Raw genomic sequence first — 21512 nt, 5'->3', positions numbered from 1 at the left:
TTGAAGCTAATAACACTTTTTTGTGAAAGATCGGTACCCACTCTGTCATTTCTGAAGACATTTGCGTTGATGGACATATTTCTTCATGCTAAATGCTAATCTAATATTAGAATGAGACATTTCGGCTTGACACGAAACAAATGAGATTTCCTTTTTTCTTGGCCTCTGCGGCCCCCAGCGTGACATTCTGGAGTAATTGCTCATGTCTGGTTCATCCTGAGGTTTAATCAAGAACCTTCGTCATTTTGTCTGACAGATGTGGTTGACGGGAAATGAAACATGGCCGTTCTGATGGAGACTGACGCATAATTCGGCGCGTTTCACAAACTATTTCCAGTTATTGGTGAGCACCATCTGCTGGAGGAGGAAATTAAATGAATTCCTGTCTGGAACATGAGTCAGTCACAGTCTCAAGAAGGAAAATCAAAATCATTAATAGTTTACTGCGTTTTTAATTTAAAAAAACAACATTTGTCCAAATAGATGCAGTGACGTGTGGTTTTTAGTATCCAGATAGGTTAGTAACCAGTATTTGCACGTCTGTCAAATAAGTTTAGGAGCTTAAAATCATAATATAATGATAAATAAACACAACCGTAAATGTGCCTGTGGCATTTTTTAAGGTTCTATACAAGACAAACTGTTTCCTAATGTTAGAAACATAGCAATAATAACCAGTATCTCGCATCAATCGTCAACATCAAAGCCTAAAAATCGAAACATCAAAGACGAACGTCACCAAAACCAGCTTGGCAAGTTTGTTCTTAAATAATAAATGAAAACAAAACAGCAACTCTGTTAATCCGACAGCTGAACCAACCCCGTGTAAAACATCGTTAGCTTGCTCGCCATCCCGATAAGGCTAATGACCAAAAACATCAATGAAAGCCGCTCCGGGGCGCTGAAGACCGATGGTTTCAATTGAGTACAAACACCATCAGCGTAAGAAAAAGTTAAATACCTAAAGTTTTATTGACTACTTACAAAAGAAGGAAATAAACATGCAAAAGGAGGCATATTTAATCCACTTCTTATAATGACCTTCCTTACACTCCCACCACACCTTAAAAAAAGTTCCCAAAGTCACATAGAACCTTTAAGTGACAACAGAAAACATCAATAGATAAATAAATCCAGATGGCAGAGGCACTGTGTTGGGAAAATATTGCTTAATTGTTCTGACAGCTTCCAAAAACACACTGAGAGTGCAGCCTATTGATCGACCCCTTCAAGGGAAGCTACATCAGAGTCCTCCTCTGATGGCCAACTGGGAAAATAAACTGTTTATGCTCTGGAAAACCGCTAACAAAGTTCATCTCTTTAGTGACGGGGCGACTCGTCAAGCTCAGACATGATGGTTTAGGGAAGGAGAGAAGGAATAACTGGCTGGTTTTCAGGTTTTTGGTGAATTCTGCATTTATAATTTTAAAAAGTGCATCACAATCCATTAACTGAAGAAGAAATTAGACATTTTCAGCTGTGACAGGGATGCTACACAATTTTCCCATAGAGACATGTTTTCAGCCTGTAAAGATGAGTTTATGTGGAGATTTTCAGGCATTTGGGTTGAAGCTAATTAACTTTCCCTCAAGAGTGCTGCTTGAAGCTTAAGGCTAAGCTTTAGACACACAAAAACCATGCTAGTAGCTAGTAAGACATGTTTGCCAACTTTGTTAGCATTTGTTAGTCATAAAAAAAACATTAACAAAAAGCTAGAAAGAAGAGAGAAGGCATAAGATCAACAAAGCAGCTAAGCTAGCATTGAAAATTCAGTACCGCTGATATTCTTGCTTTATCTGGACGGCGTTGTGAGGGGATTGAAATGTGTTATCTGTGGCGTTAATGAGAAATTATTAGATGTCTGCAGCTTTATCGTACTCATATCAGGTCATTATTCTTTGCTACTGACGAGATTAATGCGTTCTCGGAGAGATGGCAGCAACTTCCCCTAAAATCAGCCATTTTAAATTAAATGATCTCATCAACCACAGGAAAGTGAATTCACCATAGCTTTCGCTTCTCCAGTCGTTCTAGTGAAAAGGGAGCTGAATTCAACCACCGAATTGGAGCACAAAGAGTTAATTGTGTCTGTGTGAAGCCACGGAAGCGATTGGAGGTCGCTGAGTCGGGCTCGTTGCCGTCGGCCAGCGTGAACAGTGTCGGCGTTGGGCTTCAGGCGACCGATCCACAGTCAGTCCTGCTCGGCTACTCCTGGGGCCCTGGGGCTTTCATGGCCATGCTAGCACCGACCACTGCTGGATAACTCCGGTTCCTCCTCATTCCATCGGGCCCAAAAGGGGAGCCGGATCTCCGCAGCCCACCCAGAGGCCCCAGGATGGGGCTGGGACTCACTGCTCTGCCCCCTGAAGCTCCAGCCACTCCGAGACGTTTCACCTTGTCCACCAGGTTGAGGTTGTGGATGGTGACGCTGACGTCCGTCTGGCTCTCGCAGTCCCTCCCCCTCTGCCTGCCCCTCATCCTCCCCGCCACCTCCTTCAGGATAGAGCGGGCCGGTTTGGAAGCCAGGAAGTTGTCATAAGAGGGGCTCTTAAAGTCGAAGCCCGCCGGCGTCGGCACGGACGACGCACCGGGTTCTGTGGGCGAGTTTGGGGGCGTAGAGGGACGCAGGGGGCCAGGGTTGGGGGGCGTGTTGGAGGCCACGGAGGTGCTGAACAGGACTCCTCCATTGCCATGGCAGTACTCTGGGCCCTGGTTCTGGTGGTACATGGCTGCTGAAATCCCTCTCTCTTGAAGAAGCCGGACTAAACCCAGGGAGGTGCTGGTGGTGCGTGTGGCGTCTCTACAAACAGGAATAAAAAAAGAGGGCGTCAGTGAGAGGCTGCTAAGGAACGAGAAGGTAAATATGGGATTTATTTGCCTGAGGTTAGTGGAGGATTCCGACGGCCTGAGACCGAGTCGGCGAGGCGTGCAGGGTGTAGCAGCAGGAGTTCCCAGGAGAGAGCTGGTCATCACACAGGAGGACGACGCTGGAACCGGGTTCAGACTGAAGAGAAGGAGGGAAGGCGCAGATCTGAGTCAGCAAATATCCCAGCGCTACCCTGAACAGTGCATCCTTGCTGCTTAAGGGGCGTGGTCTGACAGTTATGCCCCGCCCACACATTTCCACGGCATTTCCACGCTCGTCTCACCTCGGCGTGACCCGGGTCAGCTCATCGGTCGGGTGGAGGATTCTGCAGGTGGTGAAGGTGTAGGTTGAGCTGGTGTGGGCCATGCATTTCCCGGGGTAATAGGCAGCTGGGGGGGCACAGACACGCTCAGAGGACAGCGGCGCCACAGCGGCGCCTTTGAATGTGCGCTTAAGCGCAACCTCACCCAGGACATCGGTGTTGCTGAGGTGCGGCGACGCGGAGGGCGAGGGCGGCGAAGGCGGGGCCAGAGGCTGCCCGGGGTCCGGTTCACCCGTGGCTGACGTGGAGGGGACGGCTGGGGAGGCGGTGGCGGCGGCGGCGGTGGGCAGATTCTGGAAGTATTGCTCTCCAGGTTCCTCCTCCTCCAGGGCACCCCACGGATACGCCTGCGGAGGTCCGGTAGTTACCATGGCGGCAGAGGTAGAAGAAGCTGTGGTCTTTGCAGGGGGGTGCGGCTAAGTGTGAGTACAGACTCCAAACATCACAGACCTGCTCCAGCTCCAGCTCCAGCTCCAGCGGCCTGTAGCCTTTCGACACCACTCCTGGCCGAGCATCCAGGATCACGCCGAGGTGAGGCTGGGCCAACTGCTGCCAGTGGTGCAGCGTGGCAGAGCCTGGTGGAAGATGCACAGGTGAACCCCAGAGAATGCAAGGTTTTTATGGATTCTCATATTAGCAATGCTCATGGATGTGTGTAAATGTGATGTCATAAAGTGGATTATTTTAAGGCAATAAATAATAATAATGGGTTGCAAGTACCCGTATGTATGGTTTAATTGGCCCATAACCACTTCTCGCTAAATATTTAAAATGAATAACTGAAGAAAAATGATAAAATGATCCTGTTAAAGGTGAGAGTGAAGCAGAGGCAGTAAAAAGTGACAGATAAGATGACAAAAATGAAAAACAGGATCAATTAGAATGAGAAATGAAAGGTTTTATTAGTCAGCTGGGGGATTTTTTTTAAATCAAGGACAGAAGGTGGAAGAAAATGAAATGAATGACAATAATAAAAACAGACACCGATGGAAAATGATGCTTGTATGAGGAAGGAATAGGCAGAAAGAGTTTTAGACTCAACGAGATGACTGATGGGTCAACTGGACTTCAGTGCGATGTGAGCTGGTACCAGCAGAGGGCAGCAGAACACCACTGCTGCCGCCTAAATGACTTTTGAGAACAAACTGGGTCCGGTTGGTTCTTCTAAGCTCTCCAGAGTGGAGTTCAGGCATGATTGATGTGTCGGAGCTTTCTCCCACTGTGTGAAACCATTAAAGCTATAGAATGCTACTATTTTGAGGTGGTGCGGTCATTTGAGTAGCGGAGGTATTGGATTCTGGTTTACACAGCAGCGCACTCCATCAGGAGCGGATCCCAGCTGTCATTGATGATCGAGTGGTTTCCATGGACCCCGTGATCCGGATGGGGACCGTGTGTCTACAGCCACCCGCGGGGCTGCGTGTCTCTGTAATAGCTGTGCGGGGACGTGAAGCTACCCGACTTGTGGTGGTGCATCAGAGACCAGAAGGAGTTGAAGAGCATCAGCGACAGAGGTCTGTCCTCCCTGTCTCTCGCTCCTTTCACCTTCCTGCTTCCCGCTCGGTCCCTGGCCCACCTCCTCCCTCGCTCCCTCTCTATCCCGGCCACGGTCTTCCGCGCCCACCCCCAGCCTTTCTCCCTTACCCCCTCAGGTGCACAGCAATGACCGTTGTCCCTCCTCCTCTCGCCCTCAGCACCCCACCCTCGCTTGCTGGCTTTCTTGGTTCCCACCCCTCTGAATCGCTCGCCATCCCACTTCCTCCCCACCTTGCAGCCCACCCCCGCCTTCCTTTCTCCCTCACCTTCAAGGGGTTTGACAATCTGGAGCTTGTCGGGGAGGTAGGGCCCCCGCGAGGCCCAAACATGGATGTTCCCCAGAGACATGATGCTTTCTGACGGCGTCATCACGCTCTCGTGATCCAGGGTGTCAGGCACAGCCCCGTGACCTCCCCGTCTCCTGTCCCTCTCCTCCTCAAAGAACCGTCTCTCGCTGAGGTTGTTTTGTCGACGCAGAGACAGGCGGCGTAAGGCGAGACGCAGGTCCTCGGCGCCGCTGGATTTTTTCTCCCGTCCTTCCATGCTGCTGCCAGGGCAGAGGGGCAAAACTAAATATCACAATTCTAGAATTCTCTTAAACAAACGGTAAATATTGGACCCAAACCTGTCCTGATTGGACGCCGTCTCCATCAGAATGCTCTGCACCCTGTTGTCAAGTGCTAGGCTTTCCCCGCTGATGTCGCCACCATACACGCTGGAGTGAGGAGAGGACAGCCCGCTGGACTGGGGGGAGGTACGGGACGACAGCGACTGGTTGGAGCCCGGGATGTTGGAGTTGGTCGGAGTCACGGAGCGCTGACGGACCGTCTGGTTGACGTTCTTGACCGTCTGGAAGACGCGTTTCCGGTGGCTCCTGCACGCAGCGGTCAAACACAAGTGCGTCGTGGTTATGTCAATGTTTATGTCAATGTTTAACTGATGCATCCAGCCAAGAAACCAATAAAAAAGAGCTGCGAGCTGCCAAAGTTGTGCAACACACGCTGGTTAGCGTGGCTGTTAGTCAACATGCAAACAATGAAGTTTATGGAACTGCAACATTAGAACTTTAAAAGGTTTCAATTAACCAACCTGCAGGTTCCTGCATTAAAGAAATCTGAAGATATGTACTTAATTATTTAAAAGGAACACTCGAAGAATGCACACTCATGCTAGATGCTAACTGTCTGCTTTGCTCCGTGTTTCTACATTAACTCCACATTAAGCACCAAATCAAATGACAGGAGGCTGAAGGTTGATGAACAGCTACATTACAGGGTAAAATACACGTACTTTTGCTCCTTGCACTCGGGATCGTCCAGGCTCAACTCCTTCCTCATTGTTCCCTCAATCTCAGCTGCCAGAGAGTCCTGGAACATAAGAACCCATGAGGGATGTAAAATGCAGAAGTGAGCACACGCAGAAAGGCGGGTGCGCTCTCACCATGGGATACAGTCCCAGCGGGTGGTAGTGCCGAGGGGTCCCCGCGGGATAGTTCCGGTTCCTGAGGTTCTTCAGCTCCTCCTGGGCTTCGTGCAGCATCTCTATGCACTCGGAGTATTTCTCCTCCAACTCCTGGAGCTGCTCGTGAGTGTGAAGGTAAATAACTTAGAGCCTGGATGTGGAAGAACGACGATAGGTGCAATGAATTTACCTCTGCTGTTAGCTGCCTTTGGGCATCTTTAGCCGCCACCAGGTGCTGAGTCAGCTCCTCGTTCTCCACTGCATACTGCACACACACGAAGGATCCGTAAAATAACCCCACTACTGTGTCGCCGTGGACCTGCGCGATGCAAACTCACCGATTTGGCTTTCTTTTGCAGGTCGACGATCTGAGAGAGGAGGTGAGTGATCTCCTCCTGCTGTCGGGAAGCATCCTCGGTCTTACGGGCCAGTTCCTCGGCTATGGCCGAGATTTGGAGGCTGGACAACCCTGAGAGGTCAGAAAGCTTAGTCGCGCGGTCCGAGTTCGGTGAGACAGGCAGTTTGGACTCACGGAGACTCACTGAGTTCCTTCACACAGTCGTTGACCAGCTGCTGCTCCTTCTCCTCGTACGTTTCGGTCTCCGACTTCAGGTGGTCCGCCTCCGAGCGCAACGACAGGTTCTCCTCTTCCAGGTCTTTCAGCTTCCTCTGCAGCACGTCGCTCACGATGCCGCCCGAACCCTCCGCTTTGACGGCCCTGGCCCTTCACACAAACACACGCACAGTCAGACACGCCACACGCAGTCCAAGAGACGCGTCGAAGAAGGGCTTCTGACGTCGGGGAGCTGCAGGACTCGTCCTCGCTCTCCTCGGCCGCGCTGGTGTAAAACTGCAGCAGCTCATCCTTCAGGTTCAGCTCGTGGTGCAGCTGGGCGACCTGCGAGGAGACGGCGCGTTAAGTCCGTTGCCATAGCAGCATGTGTGGAAGCCTGGTTGACGGTGCCGTCGCTGGCGGCGCACCTCCTCTGCGATCTGCCCCACGCGCTCCTCCAGGTAGTCGTTCTGCTCCGTCAGAGCTCTGTTCTTCTTGAGAAGCGACTGGCCGATCCTGGCGGCCAGCTCCAAATCTCTCTCTTTCTATCGGTTGGAAGACAGCAAGAAACGGGAGGTGGTGAGTAAAGATTCGGGTCAGCTGACGGGACAGGTGAACGCGGAGCATCCAACCTCCTCCAGTAGGCGTGTGACGGCGTCGATGTCATTGTAGGTCTTGGTCATCTGGCCCACTCTGTCTGCACATAGCACTGTGGGAGCAGGAGAAGCTGGAGAGTGATGGGATGTGCTGAGCGCCGCGTCGCCACGCTACATAACACAGCCGGGGCGGTCGCCCTCTCAGAGGTGGCGGGAGGGTCGTGATTAGCATGCAAGGCGTTATTGACGAAGCGGTTTTCCATGGCACACAAAGGTTGGAGCTGTTGCCCCGGGGTGAGTGTGGCGAGCGCCAGCATTGGCGCGGCGGCGCCGGTCAATGACGCGCTGCACAGTGTTATTGAACGCTGGGTGTAATCGACTGCGATCACGCCAGTCGGACAAGCAGCACCAACTTATTGCAGAGGGGAGGTTTGAAAAGAACGACCCTGGCGTCCATTTACGCATCACACAAACATCACGATAGATATAAACGTCTCCTTTGACCGCAGTTGCGCAACCGAAGCGGCAGATTAAAGCTCAGGGGTCAAAGAGGAAACTAGTGTAACAGCATAAACCGAGCGTAGGGACACCGGCCAGACAAAACTTGACAGTTAATCAATAAACAGGGACACGCTGTGAACATCACGTTCTGAGCTGGACTGGGAGTCGGCCCAGTCGTGAAGAACCAGGGAAAGACAGGAACGAATGCCTAAGATGAAAACACTCTACCTCCGTTGTCCTTCTCATAAATCCAGTCGTCCCTCGTTAATTTGTCCATCCCAGTTCTGCTCCCCCGAATGGCTAAATGAGAGGAATGAGCAGCTCCAAACACACATCCATTCTCTCTCTCTCTCTCTCTGAATCACCCACCCCGACGCCCACGTGGATGCCCCCTGCGAGAGACTGTGAGGGAGGCAGAGCGCGGAGCCGGAGCAGCGCAGTGGATTTGGAAGGCGGCGTCTTTCGGTTTGATGACACAGAAAGCCAATCAGCCAATCAGAGACTCCCTTCGTCAACGGCTAAATAATTGGCAATCATTTTGTTGCAACTCCCACATGTCTCTTCCCTACCTTCCTTCCATCCTCTCACTCCTGTTCTCCTTTGAATCTGCCTCCAGACACCGTTTCCATGGTGACCCTCCATTAATCCAAAAGTATACTATGTAAATCTATCTATCTATCTATCTATCTATCTATCTATCTATCTATCTATCTATCTATCTATCTATCTATCTATCTATCTATCTATCTATCCATCCATCCATCCATCCATCCATCCATCCATCCATCCATCTACCTAAGTGGTAAAGTATGAGGACAACAAATATTTATTTTAGTTTTAGATGAACTCTACGTCTAAATCTAATCTTTTACATTAAACATGGAACCCTTTTTTGAGGCTCGGGATACGGAGAATCACCCCACCGCAGCTGAACGCCATTAACATCACACCCGTCAGAACTGGAACGGCGAAGACCCTGATGGGTGTCCTGAAGGCCAAAAGTGGCAGCAGTGGCAGCACTGGGACGCAGAATCTCCCGGCAAACTTACAGAAGTACTTGAGGGTCTCTTCGATCTGCTCGGCGGTCAGGTCGAACCTGGCGTCTGGCGCCACCAGGGGAGTGTGGAGCCAGTCATCGTGGTCGTAGCCGTAGACCGTGTCAGCCCGCAAACGGTACACTGGCAGCTGCTCCTCCAGAAGACTGATGATCTCGAACTCCGGGAGGTCGGTGCTGTTGCACACATCTGGCGGGGGAGAGAGGAGAGCGTTCACAGCGCAGCCGAGAGGGGACCGTCGCAACGCTGTCCAGCAGTGGCCATCGCCATGGAAACCAAAGCCACATGCACCTGTGATGGTTTCAGCGTCCCTGCAGTCAGGCGGCGCCGTGTCCAGCTGGCCGAACTCGCCCTCGCCCACATACTGCTCTTCGCGGACGTGCCGCTGGTCGGACTCGGGGTCCGGGTCCGGGTCCAGGTCAAAGGTCGAGGAGGCCAGCTTGGCTCACCACTTACTAGTTAAGTGATAAATGGGCCATGGGCCTCAGGAGCACTGCGGGATGAACCTGGCAGCAACCTGGAGGAGAGACAGACACGGAGACATGCGCTAGTGATGTTTGATGTAGCATCCGGAGAAATCGATGCGCCTCTTTCCCCGCAGAGTCTTTAGCATCAAGTGCTGCCAGCGTCTCCTCCACGCTGCCTGCCAGCGTGCTGAATAAACGGAGGACAAACCACTTTATTACAAGCCAGACGGGAGCTGAGAGCAACTTTTGAGAACAGCACCGTGCAGCGAAAGCGTCCGCCTACGGGAAACACTTCACCCGCTGGAGCTGAGACAGCAGCAAAAGTCCCTGCTGCAAGTAGTGAAGAAGAAGAAGGAGGAGGAGGAAGAGGAGGAGGGTCTGTGTTATGTTAGACTATTGAAGTGGTCTCAGGTCCGACCCTGGCCACACCATTCTCCGGCCCTGAACACAGCAGTGCACGTGCATGCTGACCTTGCGGGGGCCAGGGTTGGCAGCTGCAGTCTGCATCCGAGCTACAGACCTGCGCAATTCATCTGCGTGACACATCAGAGCGCTAGCAACGGGCGCAGAGGTGTATAAATAGAAAGGGAGCAGACGTCTCTCTTCTTCACAGCATTTGTTTCACACATGAAACACACGCGTGACACTGACACTTGTGCACATGCTCCGTCCTGTGAAAAGAGACCCTTCATCCTTGGAATGTCTTCCCCACTGGAGCACAATGCTATATTTGTGTCAGCCTCTCCTTTTTCTTTTCTTTTTACAGCTAATCCGGAAGAGAGACACCCCCAAATTTAGAGTTGAAATCATGGAAAGACTCCAAAAGCTAAATTTATGCACCATTTAAGCTACGAACCTAAAAAAACAACAACAAGTCAACCAATTTACTCGATAGGACCACACCACGGTTATTAAAGATAGATCTGAGCGCACCTTTAGGACGATTGAGATAACAAAGCCGGTAATAACTCAGAAATTAGCATCAGTGCCTGCATGTTATGGACGCTGCTTCTGTATCCTGCGTAAATAGGTCAGGGTTCATTCATGCATGTGGAATAAAAATGCTGCGTGGATGATGTCTGAGGGTGGGGCTTCATCAACATCAGCGGATCCGTGCGTTTACGCGTCCCCGCAGCAGCTCAATCAGCTGACCTTACGATGCATGACATTGGCATTAAAACTGAGAAAAGCATCCGTCTGAGGTGGGAAATCAGCACCGGAGCTGCGATCTACTCACAGGTTCGGGTGACGGGTGATTCCCTTCCGTCCAAAAGATGTGTGTATCCTAAAATCTGGCAATAATCCTGCGGGAGGGTAATCTGCTGATGGATGAACGTGTCGCGGATGAGGAGGTAAATGCGGCGACAGCAGGATCCCCCGGGCGGATCGTCTCCACAGCGGATCCAGATGATGACGGTCACCCCTGTTTGGGTTCCACGGTCGTTCCTGACCCGGTCCGTCCTCTTTCAGCCATCTCCCTCAGCCTCTCACTTCAGCCTCCCTTACCGTCGAGAAGACAGAAGGGAGAATAGTACTTCCGGCCAGCGCCTTCAGAATAAACTCCCTGTTAGAGCCAGCAAGGCCAACTGGGATGGATGCGTTTAGAAAATTAAAAATAAAAAGCATAAACCCAAAGAAATGGTAACAATATTGAGAAATGTTCTGGAGAGCAAGTAATCTTTCTTCAGAAGTGAACTTTATGCCACAACAATAGTGTCGTTTACTCTCATCACGTGACCACATGCACGAAAACCTTCCTACGTTTCAATTGACGGCACAAGGCTATTACCTGTATACGGAATATTTTGTTTCAGGGGTGTATCGTGTTACTCACGCCGTACATGTAAACTGTTTGCTTTTACTTATGTCCGTTTCCGGGAGGATATGATCTGACTTGACAGACGCTCACGAACCAGTTCCAGCGTCGGTGACGTCACAAGCACCCACCACAGGAACCGCACAGGAAATAAGGGTTCCATTTACAACCAGCTAGAAGATGTCTAAAGTTGTATTTCAGTTGATTTGTGTTTTTATAATCACAGACTGTCCCCCCATAAATAGAGGGGATGCTTGATTCAACGAATGAAAGTCTGACGTTAATTAAAAAGGATATCCTAAATCAATTAGATTCATTAGATTAGATTAGATTCAACTTTATTGTTATTGCACATGTACAGGTACAGAGCAACAAAATGCAGTTTAGCATCTAACCAGAAGTGCAAAAGAAGCAGCAAGTGAGGATAATAACTTAATAAATACCGTATGGCGGTTATTTTACAATTGTTTACCGGGTTGTGCTATAAACATATTTTACAGATGGTGTTTACATTAAATGCCTTGGACTATAAGTGCAGGAGCTATTTAGCTATTTACATAAGATAGAGGAGATGTGCAAATTATAGATTACGTGTATACAGATACAGATGATAAAGTGCATGAGTGCGCAGGACAGGTTTAAACAGTAGCTACATTGGTTACTAAGCTAGTGAGTTGTTGTGTCAACTGCTGTAGTGTAGTGAGGTGTGGAGTGTGTAAGGGTCAGCAGGAGTTTACACAGTGATAAAGATTGATTGATTGATTGATTGATTGATTGATTGATACTTCGTGTTTCGTTGAGGCAAATGGATTGAGAGAGATGCCATGTGTTTTACACTGCTTTTTCTTTTGCAACTCGAAAAATGAACTGTCCCGTGTGTGTTGCCAATAAGAAGAACAAGGGTTTGGGGTCAGAAGGTGAAGGTTAGGGTTTAAACCCCCCTGTGAAGGATGGTCTAATTACGTGTCTCAAACGAAGGATGGCCGCAGAGGGTTTTTCATTGCTTTTTTCGTGATTTATGCCCCCCAGCGCTAAAACTGTTAAGCAACAGAGTTTTGTAACTCGGCGGGCTGCATGGCTGTGCGCCATTTGTCGCGCATTTACGGTACTTGCATTTTTCCTCCGTAAAATCTTCATGGAAACAGCTGCATTTACTTAACGCATGTGATTTCGTTTATAACGCCATATTAACATAATTGCCACTACAACTTTCACCCTCTTTGAAAAGTAGTTCCATTTGTTGGGGCACTGGGCTGAGAAATTTAGGGTTTCTGGTTAGAGCCCCGATGCGGCCAAAGCACGGAATGTGTTCTAGTACTAAGGGAAGGTGCTAGGATACCTTCAGCTCACTGCCGGGGCACCCTTGAGCAAGGCAATGAACCCACAAATGCCCTGTGATGAACTGGTGACTAATCCAGGGATGCACCCTGCCTTCACCTATGTGCGTAGCCCTGTGACCCATGAAAGGGAAAAAAGCATTCTCTGCTTTAGGTATTCCTTTATCATAAAAAGCAATTTTCTTGCTGTTCTGCGGCTCCTAATCAGAGTGATAGTGCTTGGATGGATGGATTTCGCGCAATGGACACCGTGCGATGCGTACTTGGGGGTTTTCCCTCCCGCATGTAATCAGAATAAAGTGCTATGTGTACAAGTAATATCATATATCTCCAGCACATCCAGATATTTATTATAAAGGAATGTGAAGACAGTGCTCAGCACCAGGAACCCTGCTGCGCCGACACCGTAAGGCCGCGACAAACCGCGCATTCAAAATCCCAAAGCGGCATATTTGAGGAGCCAAGCAGGCGAGGCGGCTCACTCAGTCGCGGTTGTGTGTGAAGAAAGTGGGGATAGTCTCTCTTCGGGTCCCTCCCCACCCTCACAATGAATTTCGACGAGCTCATCTCCACCATCGGAGGCTTTGGCAAATATCAGAAGCTATTGTACATCTGGATTTGTTTACCTCAGGTTCTCCTCTCACTTCACATGATGGTGAGCATCTTCACCGAAGCCACACCGCCCCATCAGTGCCGGGGGGACTCCGGGAATCACTCTCTTTTCATCGCCACGGAAAAGGTGAACTTTAGCCTCCTGGAATTGTCCTGTGCGCCTCTGTCACCATTGAGGAACCGGACAGAGCGCGTCCCATGTGGGCACGGATGGGTCTACAGCCGGGACACGTTCCAAAGCACGACCGTGACAGAGGTAAGCTGGATAATGTGTTCTTAAAAACGGTGCAACGGCTCATGTGTTGTCTTTAAAAACGCAGATCTCGGTGCTCCAGATCAATGATTCGAGGAATAATTGAGCCAAAAGTATAGAAGCGATCTCACCGCGCATATTTTATCAAAAAGATTTGTCTCCTGCACGGCGTTACGGGAGGTTAAGAGGAAATTACTCCATACATTATGAAATACACCTGAGCAATATTACATAACATACTAGGTTGCTTTCAGGATCAAAGCCACGTGGCTCCAGAATCTGGAACATCACAAAAAAATCGAATGAGGTCTTCCTCAGCCCACGAACATTTTTTTAAAAAACCCATTAAAATCCGTTTATAACTTTTTTAAAGTTAGTTTTTGGTCGCAGTCAATCAAAACAACAACCCAGCTGTCACATAACCACAACCCAGCTGTCACATAACCACCTGGTGGAGGTCAATAAAATTATCAAAACACGCCCGTTCTGTAACTCCCACTGTAGCCGCTGAGCATGGGAGTGATCATTCTAAATCACAGCATCTCTTCAACACGCTTTTTCTGTCACAGTGAGACTTGTCTCCTCTCTTTCAGTGGGACTTGGTGTGCGACAAAGCCGGGCTCGACAGCCTGGGTTCGTCCGTCTACATGTTCGGTCTGCTGGTGGGGGCTGTGGTGTTCGGCTCCATGGCGGACAGGTTGGTGTCGCTCTTCTCTCCCAGCAGGATGTTAACTTTTGCCCACTCCTGCCTCTCTCCCTCTCCCCCCCCCCCCCCCCCCCCGACTGTCGAAGGTATGGCCGCCGCTTTGCGATGCTGTTGTCCATCGCCATCCAGACTGTGTTTGGGGTCGCTGCAGCTTTCGCCCCTAACTTTCCTGTTTATGTGGTCCTTCGCTTTGTTGTCGGCTCAACCATATCCGGGGTCATCATGAACGCCTTTGTGCTGGGTACAGACAGACTTGAATTTAAAAAAAAGACCAAAATGAATGTGAATGCCTTGCATCTTTGTTTTGCTCTACACAAACGCAATAAGCCATTCCTTATCCTGCAATTCCAGTTCAACCCTCCCCATGATTTCTCCTCTCTCCTCTCCTCTGCTTCCCAAATCCAAACTTCAACCTCAAAGGCACGGAGTGGACCTGTCCCAAGAACCGGATGCTAGCTGGCATCATCACCGACTATGCCTTCAATATCGGCTACATGCTACTAGCGGGTGTAGCGTACTTGATACGTGACTGGAGAAAGCTTCAACTGGCCATATCAGCCCCGGGATTTCTGCTTTTCTTCTATATATGGTGGGAACATGTTACCTTCTACTCATGTCTTTGATCCATGGTGATTTACCCCACTCTTCTGTATGCTAAGGGTGGTTCCTCAGTCTGCAAGATGGTTGCTGACCAAGGACAGGAAGGAGGAAGCTATAGCGCTCCTGCAGAAGGCTGCACGTGTCAACGGCCGGGTCTTGCCTCCAAATCTACAGGTGCCTCCTGGGATTGAAGTGGATTACGCATTAAAGTCCAAGGGTTCATATGTTGACACATAAATGACAAAAGTCTGAAAAAATTGCATATCTTAAGTAAACTGAATGGTGTCGCCTGACTAAAATGACTTGTCCAGGTGGAGAAGCTTGTTATTGGCAGGAAGCAGAGCCTTTCGGCCTTGGATCTTGTACGGACGCCTCAGATGAGGAAGCGGTCTCTCATCCTGTTCTTCGCCTGGTAAATTGGACGTGTTAATTAAAATTAAAAACGCATTTTAATTTGTGCACCGTCGTGATTTTCCTTAAATTCTCTTTGTTCCCACACAGGTTTGTCAACGTGCTGGTGTACTACGGCCTCTCGCTGGGGGTGTCCAGGCTCGGGACGGACCTATATCTCACCCAGTTTATATTTGGGTTGATTGAAATTCCTGCTCGCACGCTCGTCCTGTTCGTGCTGCCCTACAGTCGGCGACTCTGTCAGAGCGGATTTCTGGCTACTGGCGGGCTCAGCTGTCTCCTCATGCTCGCCATCCCTGCGGGTAGTCAAGTCAGTTTTATTATAGAGCTGTACAAGAGGTTCAGACAAGCTGAAGGTGTGCTGTGGTATCTGGCACCAGGATGTTAGCGGCAGATCCCTGAAGTTTTGTAAGTTTGGAGGCGGGGCCTGTGATTTCGGAGTCAGGAGGGTTGTTCCAGAGGGAGGGGCCACGAGCCGCTGCATTATGGCAGATCTTATGTGTTGTGTTATGAGAGGAAGGTTAAAGTGAGCGTCAAAGGTTCGTCACACAATCTACACCCATCTCTCTGCAGATGCATCCAAGGTCCGGACGGCCCTCGCCATGTTGGGGAAGTTTGGGATATCGGCTTCCTTTGCTGTGATCTACGTATACACTGCCGAGATATTTCCCACCGTGCTCCGGTAAGTCCACACACGTCTACCTCAATCACACCTAATCCAAAGAGTTTTACAGTTTGGAGTCGGTGACTCTCGTTTCATCCGTGATCTACAGGCAAACAGGGATCGGAGCATCAAGTATGTTTGCAAGGATCGGTGGAATCTTGGCACCCTTAATAAACCTGCTACACAACCAAAGCTCTGCTATACCACAAGTCATCTTTGGCGCCTCCGCACTGCTGGCTGCTGGCCTGGCCCTGGCCCTGCCCGAAACCGCCAACAGACCTCTTCCAGACAGAGTGGAGGATGCTGAGAACTGGGATCTGAGGTACGAAAATCACTGTAACACTGCTCCTGTGCCTTCCTAAACCTCTTCATTTTGGTTTTGCTGTTAATCTGCTTGCCCCTGGTGACCTTGTTCTGTTGTTGTGTAACACCTTTTTTGGCTGTCTTCCAATAGAAGCAGCCCTCAGACATCTGAAGACATCCATCAGTCACGCAGCTGCTCAAAGGAACGGGAGCTCCAGCACCTGGCAACCCAGGCTGACAAGAGTGTGTGACAGGATATGTGTTCCCCATTATTCGAATCATCCAAGTTTAGCTATATTGCTAATTTCCGTCTCCTGCGAGTTATACTGGTGTCGACATATCCTGTAAAGCAGTTAAAGAAACAAGGATTTCAAGCACACATCCGGGACAAAAGTGGATGCGTCAAAGGGACCAATCTTGACATTTTATGCAGGACTCTAATTTTGAAAATTAAAGATAAAATAAACCCAAATTCAGTGTCTTCTTTCTTGAGGAAATGTGACTTGGTCAAACTTGAATCAGGGCATTACTTCAGTATTACAATTTCTGCATGGTTTTTCTGTGGGTTCTCAGGCTTCCTGTCACAAACTAAAGACATACATTTGGGAGATGGGACACTAAACCAACTGTTAATGCGAGTCAGTGGTCCTTCATTGCTAAATGTTAGCCCTACTATTACTTTGTAACCTGTCCAGGGTGAAGCCAGCCTCTTGCCCAAAGACAGCTGGAATAAATTCCAGCTCCAACAATACTGTAAAGCAGTAAAAGATCGATGTGCAAGTTGAACCATGTTGGGCTAAAGCTAAAAATCATGGGACAAAGGAGACAGTTTGTTTACAGGTCTAACCGCAAAGCGAAAACCTAATTTTACATGCAAAATTCCATTTCAGGAGTTCAAAAGCCAATTGTATGCTGATACGAGTTGAATATTCCCCCGACGCTGCGGGACATTTCAGACTTGATTATACATTTATGAAGAAATCACAGGATGTCATGTGACTGTCCTGGACCTGTCCTGCTGCCAGGATCTGAACAGTTGTTATAAGTTCAGAAACAGAGCATTGTGTGTTCAATGTTCTCAGAACAGCAACGTAAAGCAACATAGAGCTCCTTTGCCAGTGCCCCCCCCTCCATTAAAGGGGAGTTTTCCCCCTTACTGGTACAATAAAAATTGTAACAGACTCAAAATAAATGGAGATGATTTGATTTTGAATTGTTTATAAAATTCCTTTCATTCCACCCCCCAAAAACAACAACAACAACAACAACAACTTGATTTCAAGAGATAAAATAGCAAAGCTTTATTACTTTAATTCCAGCTTGGTACATCTAAAGGGCTCAATTGAACAAACAAAACAGAAGACACAAAAAAGGCACAGGGTAGAACTCTCTTGATTAAAAATAGGAAACATCTGCATGCGAACTGTGCAATTTCACTTCCATTTAAGTGTATCACTAAATGATGTCATCACATTTTGCATGCGCCGTCGCGTTGATCATCAGAAATAATCAGGTTCATGCCAGAGTAACAAATGTAGCGTCGGTGGCGACGCCGCAGTTATTGTCCTTCATTGACATGAGGATATAGCCATCGTTGCCCCAGTAGGTGGACCACGAGTTCTTAATCAGCCAGTATGGTTCACCATTGAGGTTCCCGTACCCTACAGCGAGGACAGCATGGTCCAGGTCGTCAATGGTGCTGCCTGGGGAGGGAGAAGACGGCATATCGTAAGGAGGAGGACGACTGTAAAAAATACAAAATTAAAGTGAAACTCACCACAAGCAGGTTCGTAGTAGACGCCGTGGCTGTAGAAAACAAACGAGCGGTGCGAAGCGTCGATGCTCACGGCCACCGGCCCGTGTTTAAAGAGCGCCAGCTTCAGCGCCATTGCATCTCCAGAAGTTACGTTGGTGTAACTCTGGATCTGTGCGACAAGCTCCGATGAGTTAACGTGGCAAAAGCCATTCTGGAAAAGAGAAAAACTAGTCAAGGATGTGAAGAGGAGGAAGCTCCTGCTGAAAATGTAAAAAAAAGTAGTTGGCAGAAGTACAAACAGGCTGATGGAGAAGCGAACAACTTGATAAGGAATGTCTTCAAATGTGTTTGTGTGAACAAAACATTGTATGATTTGACAGGTAGGAGACGTGACCTCACCATGCCCATATAGGGGCCGTAAGTTTCTGCCAGGGCAATGCCGCCGTGTTTCATGATCCACTCGTACGACCTCCACTCCTCTCCGCCGTCGCAGGCGTTGTTGCCGAACCCCCAGGAACAGTCCATCAGAATCTGCTGGGACAGAACCTGCAGAAAGCCCGTCTGAAAGACAAGGATGAGGCGCTGCATCACGTGCTTGCTGGAGTCAGGTTTATGCAAGTCAACTTGTGTATTTGTGTAATTACATCCAACTTTGTGTCTTTTTACTGCTTTTTTGGAAAATCTTGCATCTATAAATCAATTTTGTCACTCCCCTTAATTTAACACATTTACAGAAATTAAAATAGATTAACAGAGATGTGAATCTAGTCCAAAAAGAAGTTGCAAATGTCATCAATGGTGACATTTGAAATGAAGCCTGCAAACGTGACATAACTTTTACCTTTAGGAAAAGGGCGCCCTCTATCGTCCCGGTGGTGGCAAAGCTCCAGCATGAGCCACATATAGCCTGGTCTTTGACTGGGGTCACAGCACCATAAAGCCTCCAGTCGAGGGAATCTGGCACTTGCACATTTTCATATAGTTTTAAGGGGAAGGGGAGCCCTCTGTTAGGGGTCTTTCTTTGCTTTCCCCTCATGGTGCCCAACTCAGACATGGTGCGATCAGAGAGGGAGTTCAAAGCCAGAGTGTAGGACAGTCCTGCTCTGTTCTTAGAGTGAATGTACCTGGAGGAGAAAAAAAAAAGATATATATAAATATAAAGAAAACAGCATCTATTCCAGGTCGCAGCGATACGACTCCTTCAGTCGTCTCACCTTAGATTGTGAATAAAAGCTTGCTGCCTGATGTCGTGTTCTTTGTCGTCTTCATACCGACGCTGGAACTTTTCTTTGAAATGACCGAAGATGCGCTGAGAGTGGCCCGATGCCGACGTGTGGATGAGGTCTTTCATCGGATTGGCCAACATGTGGTGCTCGACTCCTGGGCCAGGAAACCCCTCACAGGTCATACCTGTCAGGAGATATGAATGAGGAAAACCCACCACACCTTAAGTCTTTGTTGCTTGGCAGTGAAGCACAAACCTTCGGGCAGTGTGAAGATTTTAGGGTCCACGTGAGTGCTGAAGTCTTTGTAGTCGACCAAGTATTTATCATAATGGGACCCCAGGAGGGTGTTGTAACCCATCATCTCGTAGTGGACGGGCAGGACGGGACTCTCCGTGCCGTTGGTGGCCCTCTCTGCACGGGTCACCCACAGGGTGTACGTGTTCTTCTTGTAACCCACGTTGGTCACGTTCTGCCAGACTTCACACAGGGAACCGCTGTAGTATTCTACCCTCAGGAACTAGGAGAAAAGGGTTGGAAAATCACAAGAGGGTTAAATCTCGCCGCCTTTCTGCTGATAGTTTCTGCTAAATAGATGGTACAGCCGTCATATCTGGTCGTGACGACAGGCTAACGATGCATTTCAAGTCTAACAAACACACCTGGAAGCCCTGCAGCTGCGGCAAAGCCGCCTGTGGTGCCACGGCCTCTTCCTTTGTTCCGTTGACCTGAAAACACTTCATCACATTCTGCTCGACCTCGTTGGTCTCCGGCGAGATCTTGTACGAAGTGCCCCACTGCTTCTCGCCGCCCAGCTGGTACGTGGACACCTGGCCTGATCATGAGATATCGTCAGATCATTGAAGTTCCTAAAGTTGATAAATTTCTGTCTTGGCAATGGCAAATTCTTCTCAGTATGAAACAGGAAACTGTCATTCATCAATTTTCCTTATGATAAGTTGTAAACCTAAACCCGGCTCCCATTATGGGGGGGAAAAGCAACGAGAAAGTGATCGTGTAAGACGAATCAAAAGTTTTGCAAGCAAGCTTTCTTTTTCACTTCATTGTGCAACTCGTGGTTCTCTCTGGCCATTTTATTTGATACAACAGGCTGTTAGTTTCACATCACAAGTCCTCCTAAGCAGACAAGATGCAGAGTCAGTTCTTTTTTTCCCTTACCGTGGTAGTAATCTATTCGGCTGGAGTTTGCCGTTAGGTCAAACCAAGCCTCAAATGGCTCCTTTATTTCAGCATAAGGCAGCGAAATCAGTCCTGTAATAGCAAATGCGGCACATCTGAGCAAAACGTGATGAAGAGAGGGGTTTAATTTTTAATCTTATGCACGTCTCACCTTTAACATGGTAGGTATTCCCAAAATTTGGAAGAGAGGGGATAGATTTTCCCTCTGTGGCTGAAGGAACGAGTGGAAGAAAAATAATATTCATAATCAGTGTTATGGCAATAATTACAATGACATATGTTGGTTCCATTTTCCTCTTTAGGAATGAATATTGTCCTTTCGTGTCCTTAATTGCGTGTCTCAATTTGAATATACGTTTGTATAATAAACAATGTACACCAGATTACTCAAAGACATGCATGTTACATATATTCTAAGAACAGTTAGTTGTCATCATAAAGTAATCACAATGTAAACCACACCACATCATACAGAGGAAAGAGGAAGCGTTCTAATTCTGTTAGCTAAAAGGGAAACAACTTATAAACGTTCCGAATTACCTGAAACCCACAGAATAACAGCTGCAATGTATAAAAGCATGGCTTATACCGCGGTTTTAGAAGGGTAATAATAAAACAGACGCGACTGACAAAAACTATCAAGCGAACCGCATGACTACAAGTGACTTTTGCACAATAACGTAATTAAAATCACCGGAAATGTAGGTTTACTGGACCAATCACATCGCAGCATGCAGATGTCTCGTCCAATAGAATAAAGGGGCGGGGATTATTTATTGGATGTCATGTGACAGGCGTCACACCAACATTGTGTTTAGATTAAATCAATTGATAAAATCAGGAAGAGGGGCTGGTTTCTTTGGGGAATTAAAAATCCTGCGTGATGTTTCGAATTTATATAAACTTTATATATTTCCGAAATTCCATCCCCAAAACGTTTGGTGAGCCCTCGTTCGGTCTCATCAGACTGTAATATGGCCATGGCATGTTTTGTGATTCTGACGCTAAAGTATTAGAATCCTCCAAAATTATTTTCTGTATCCGAAATTCTCCTTTTCGGCAAAAAGAAGAACCATAGAACTTGTAACCCAGGAATGATAAATGGCCTTTAAAATACAGTTTCACTGCATATGGATTTTCAAATCAATCGCAGGTATAATTGTGGCAGAAGTTTTAACAATTTCACTAATAATTAAAAACAAGTTTATTTTGCAAGGCCGCACTGACTTCAGATGCAGATCCCAGAATAAACGCTAGATGTCAGTATAATGCAG

General features: G+C 48.2%; 3 protein-coding genes across 4 annotated transcripts; 1 reads left to right on the top strand and 2 right to left on the bottom strand.

The window, feature by feature from the left end:
* Positions 1–439: 439 nt before the first annotated feature.
* On the bottom strand, positions 440–9333 carry LOC101076280 (trafficking kinesin-binding protein 1-like). 2 transcript variants are annotated; one of them, XM_029845499.1, is made up of 17 exons: positions 9182–9333; positions 8885–9079; positions 7371–7447; positions 7167–7283; positions 6983–7083; positions 6728–6909; positions 6524–6654; positions 6376–6450; positions 6165–6302; positions 6015–6091; positions 5350–5598; positions 4991–5271; positions 3637–3763; positions 3334–3539; positions 3150–3255; positions 2879–3004; positions 440–2800 (listed from the first exon to the last, which is right to left on the bottom strand). In XM_029845499.1, the coding sequence occupies exons 3-17, from the start codon at positions 7419–7421 to the stop codon at positions 2206–2208; spliced, it is 2562 nt and encodes an 853-aa protein (XP_029701359.1). In that variant the 5' UTR covers positions 7422–7447; positions 8885–9079; positions 9182–9333; the 3' UTR covers positions 440–2205. The 2 variants fall into 2 exon arrangements, with proteins under 2 accessions (XP_029701359.1, XP_029701358.1); XM_029845498.1 differs by lacking the exons at positions 8885–9079; positions 9182–9333 and adding an exon at positions 8064–8872 and having other exon boundaries at positions 3334–3535; positions 3639–3763.
* Positions 9334–12962: 3629 nt separating this feature from the next.
* On the top strand, positions 12963–16524 carry LOC101076506 (organic cation transporter protein). The gene is made up of 10 exons (XM_029845128.1): positions 12963–13378; positions 13969–14072; positions 14168–14322; positions 14502–14670; positions 14741–14855; positions 14993–15093; positions 15183–15394; positions 15666–15774; positions 15866–16078; positions 16211–16524. Exons 1-10 carry the CDS (start codon positions 13058–13060, stop codon positions 16308–16310), a joined length of 1599 nt encoding a protein of 532 aa, XP_029700988.1. The 5' UTR covers positions 12963–13057; the 3' UTR covers positions 16311–16524.
* Positions 16525–17331: 807 nt separating this feature from the next.
* LOC101063660 (digestive cysteine proteinase 1) lies at positions 17332–20929 on the bottom strand. The gene is made up of 10 exons (XM_003968958.3): positions 20779–20929; positions 20390–20449; positions 20218–20310; positions 19701–19873; positions 19297–19558; positions 19030–19225; positions 18657–18939; positions 18215–18376; positions 17837–18026; positions 17332–17762 (listed from the first exon to the last, which is right to left on the bottom strand). The coding sequence occupies exons 1-10, from the start codon at positions 20816–20818 to the stop codon at positions 17575–17577; spliced, it is 1647 nt and encodes a 548-aa protein (XP_003969007.2). The 5' UTR covers positions 20819–20929; the 3' UTR covers positions 17332–17574.
* Between the last annotated feature and the right edge of the window lie 583 nt (positions 20930–21512).

Source organism: Takifugu rubripes, chromosome 12, assembly GCF_901000725.2.
Source record: "Takifugu rubripes chromosome 12, fTakRub1.2, whole genome shotgun sequence".
Classification (NCBI taxonomy): domain Eukaryota; kingdom Metazoa; phylum Chordata; class Actinopteri; order Tetraodontiformes; family Tetraodontidae; genus Takifugu; species Takifugu rubripes.
Note: the sequence above shows the minus strand (reverse complement) of the source record. Positions and strands in the feature narration are given on the sequence as shown.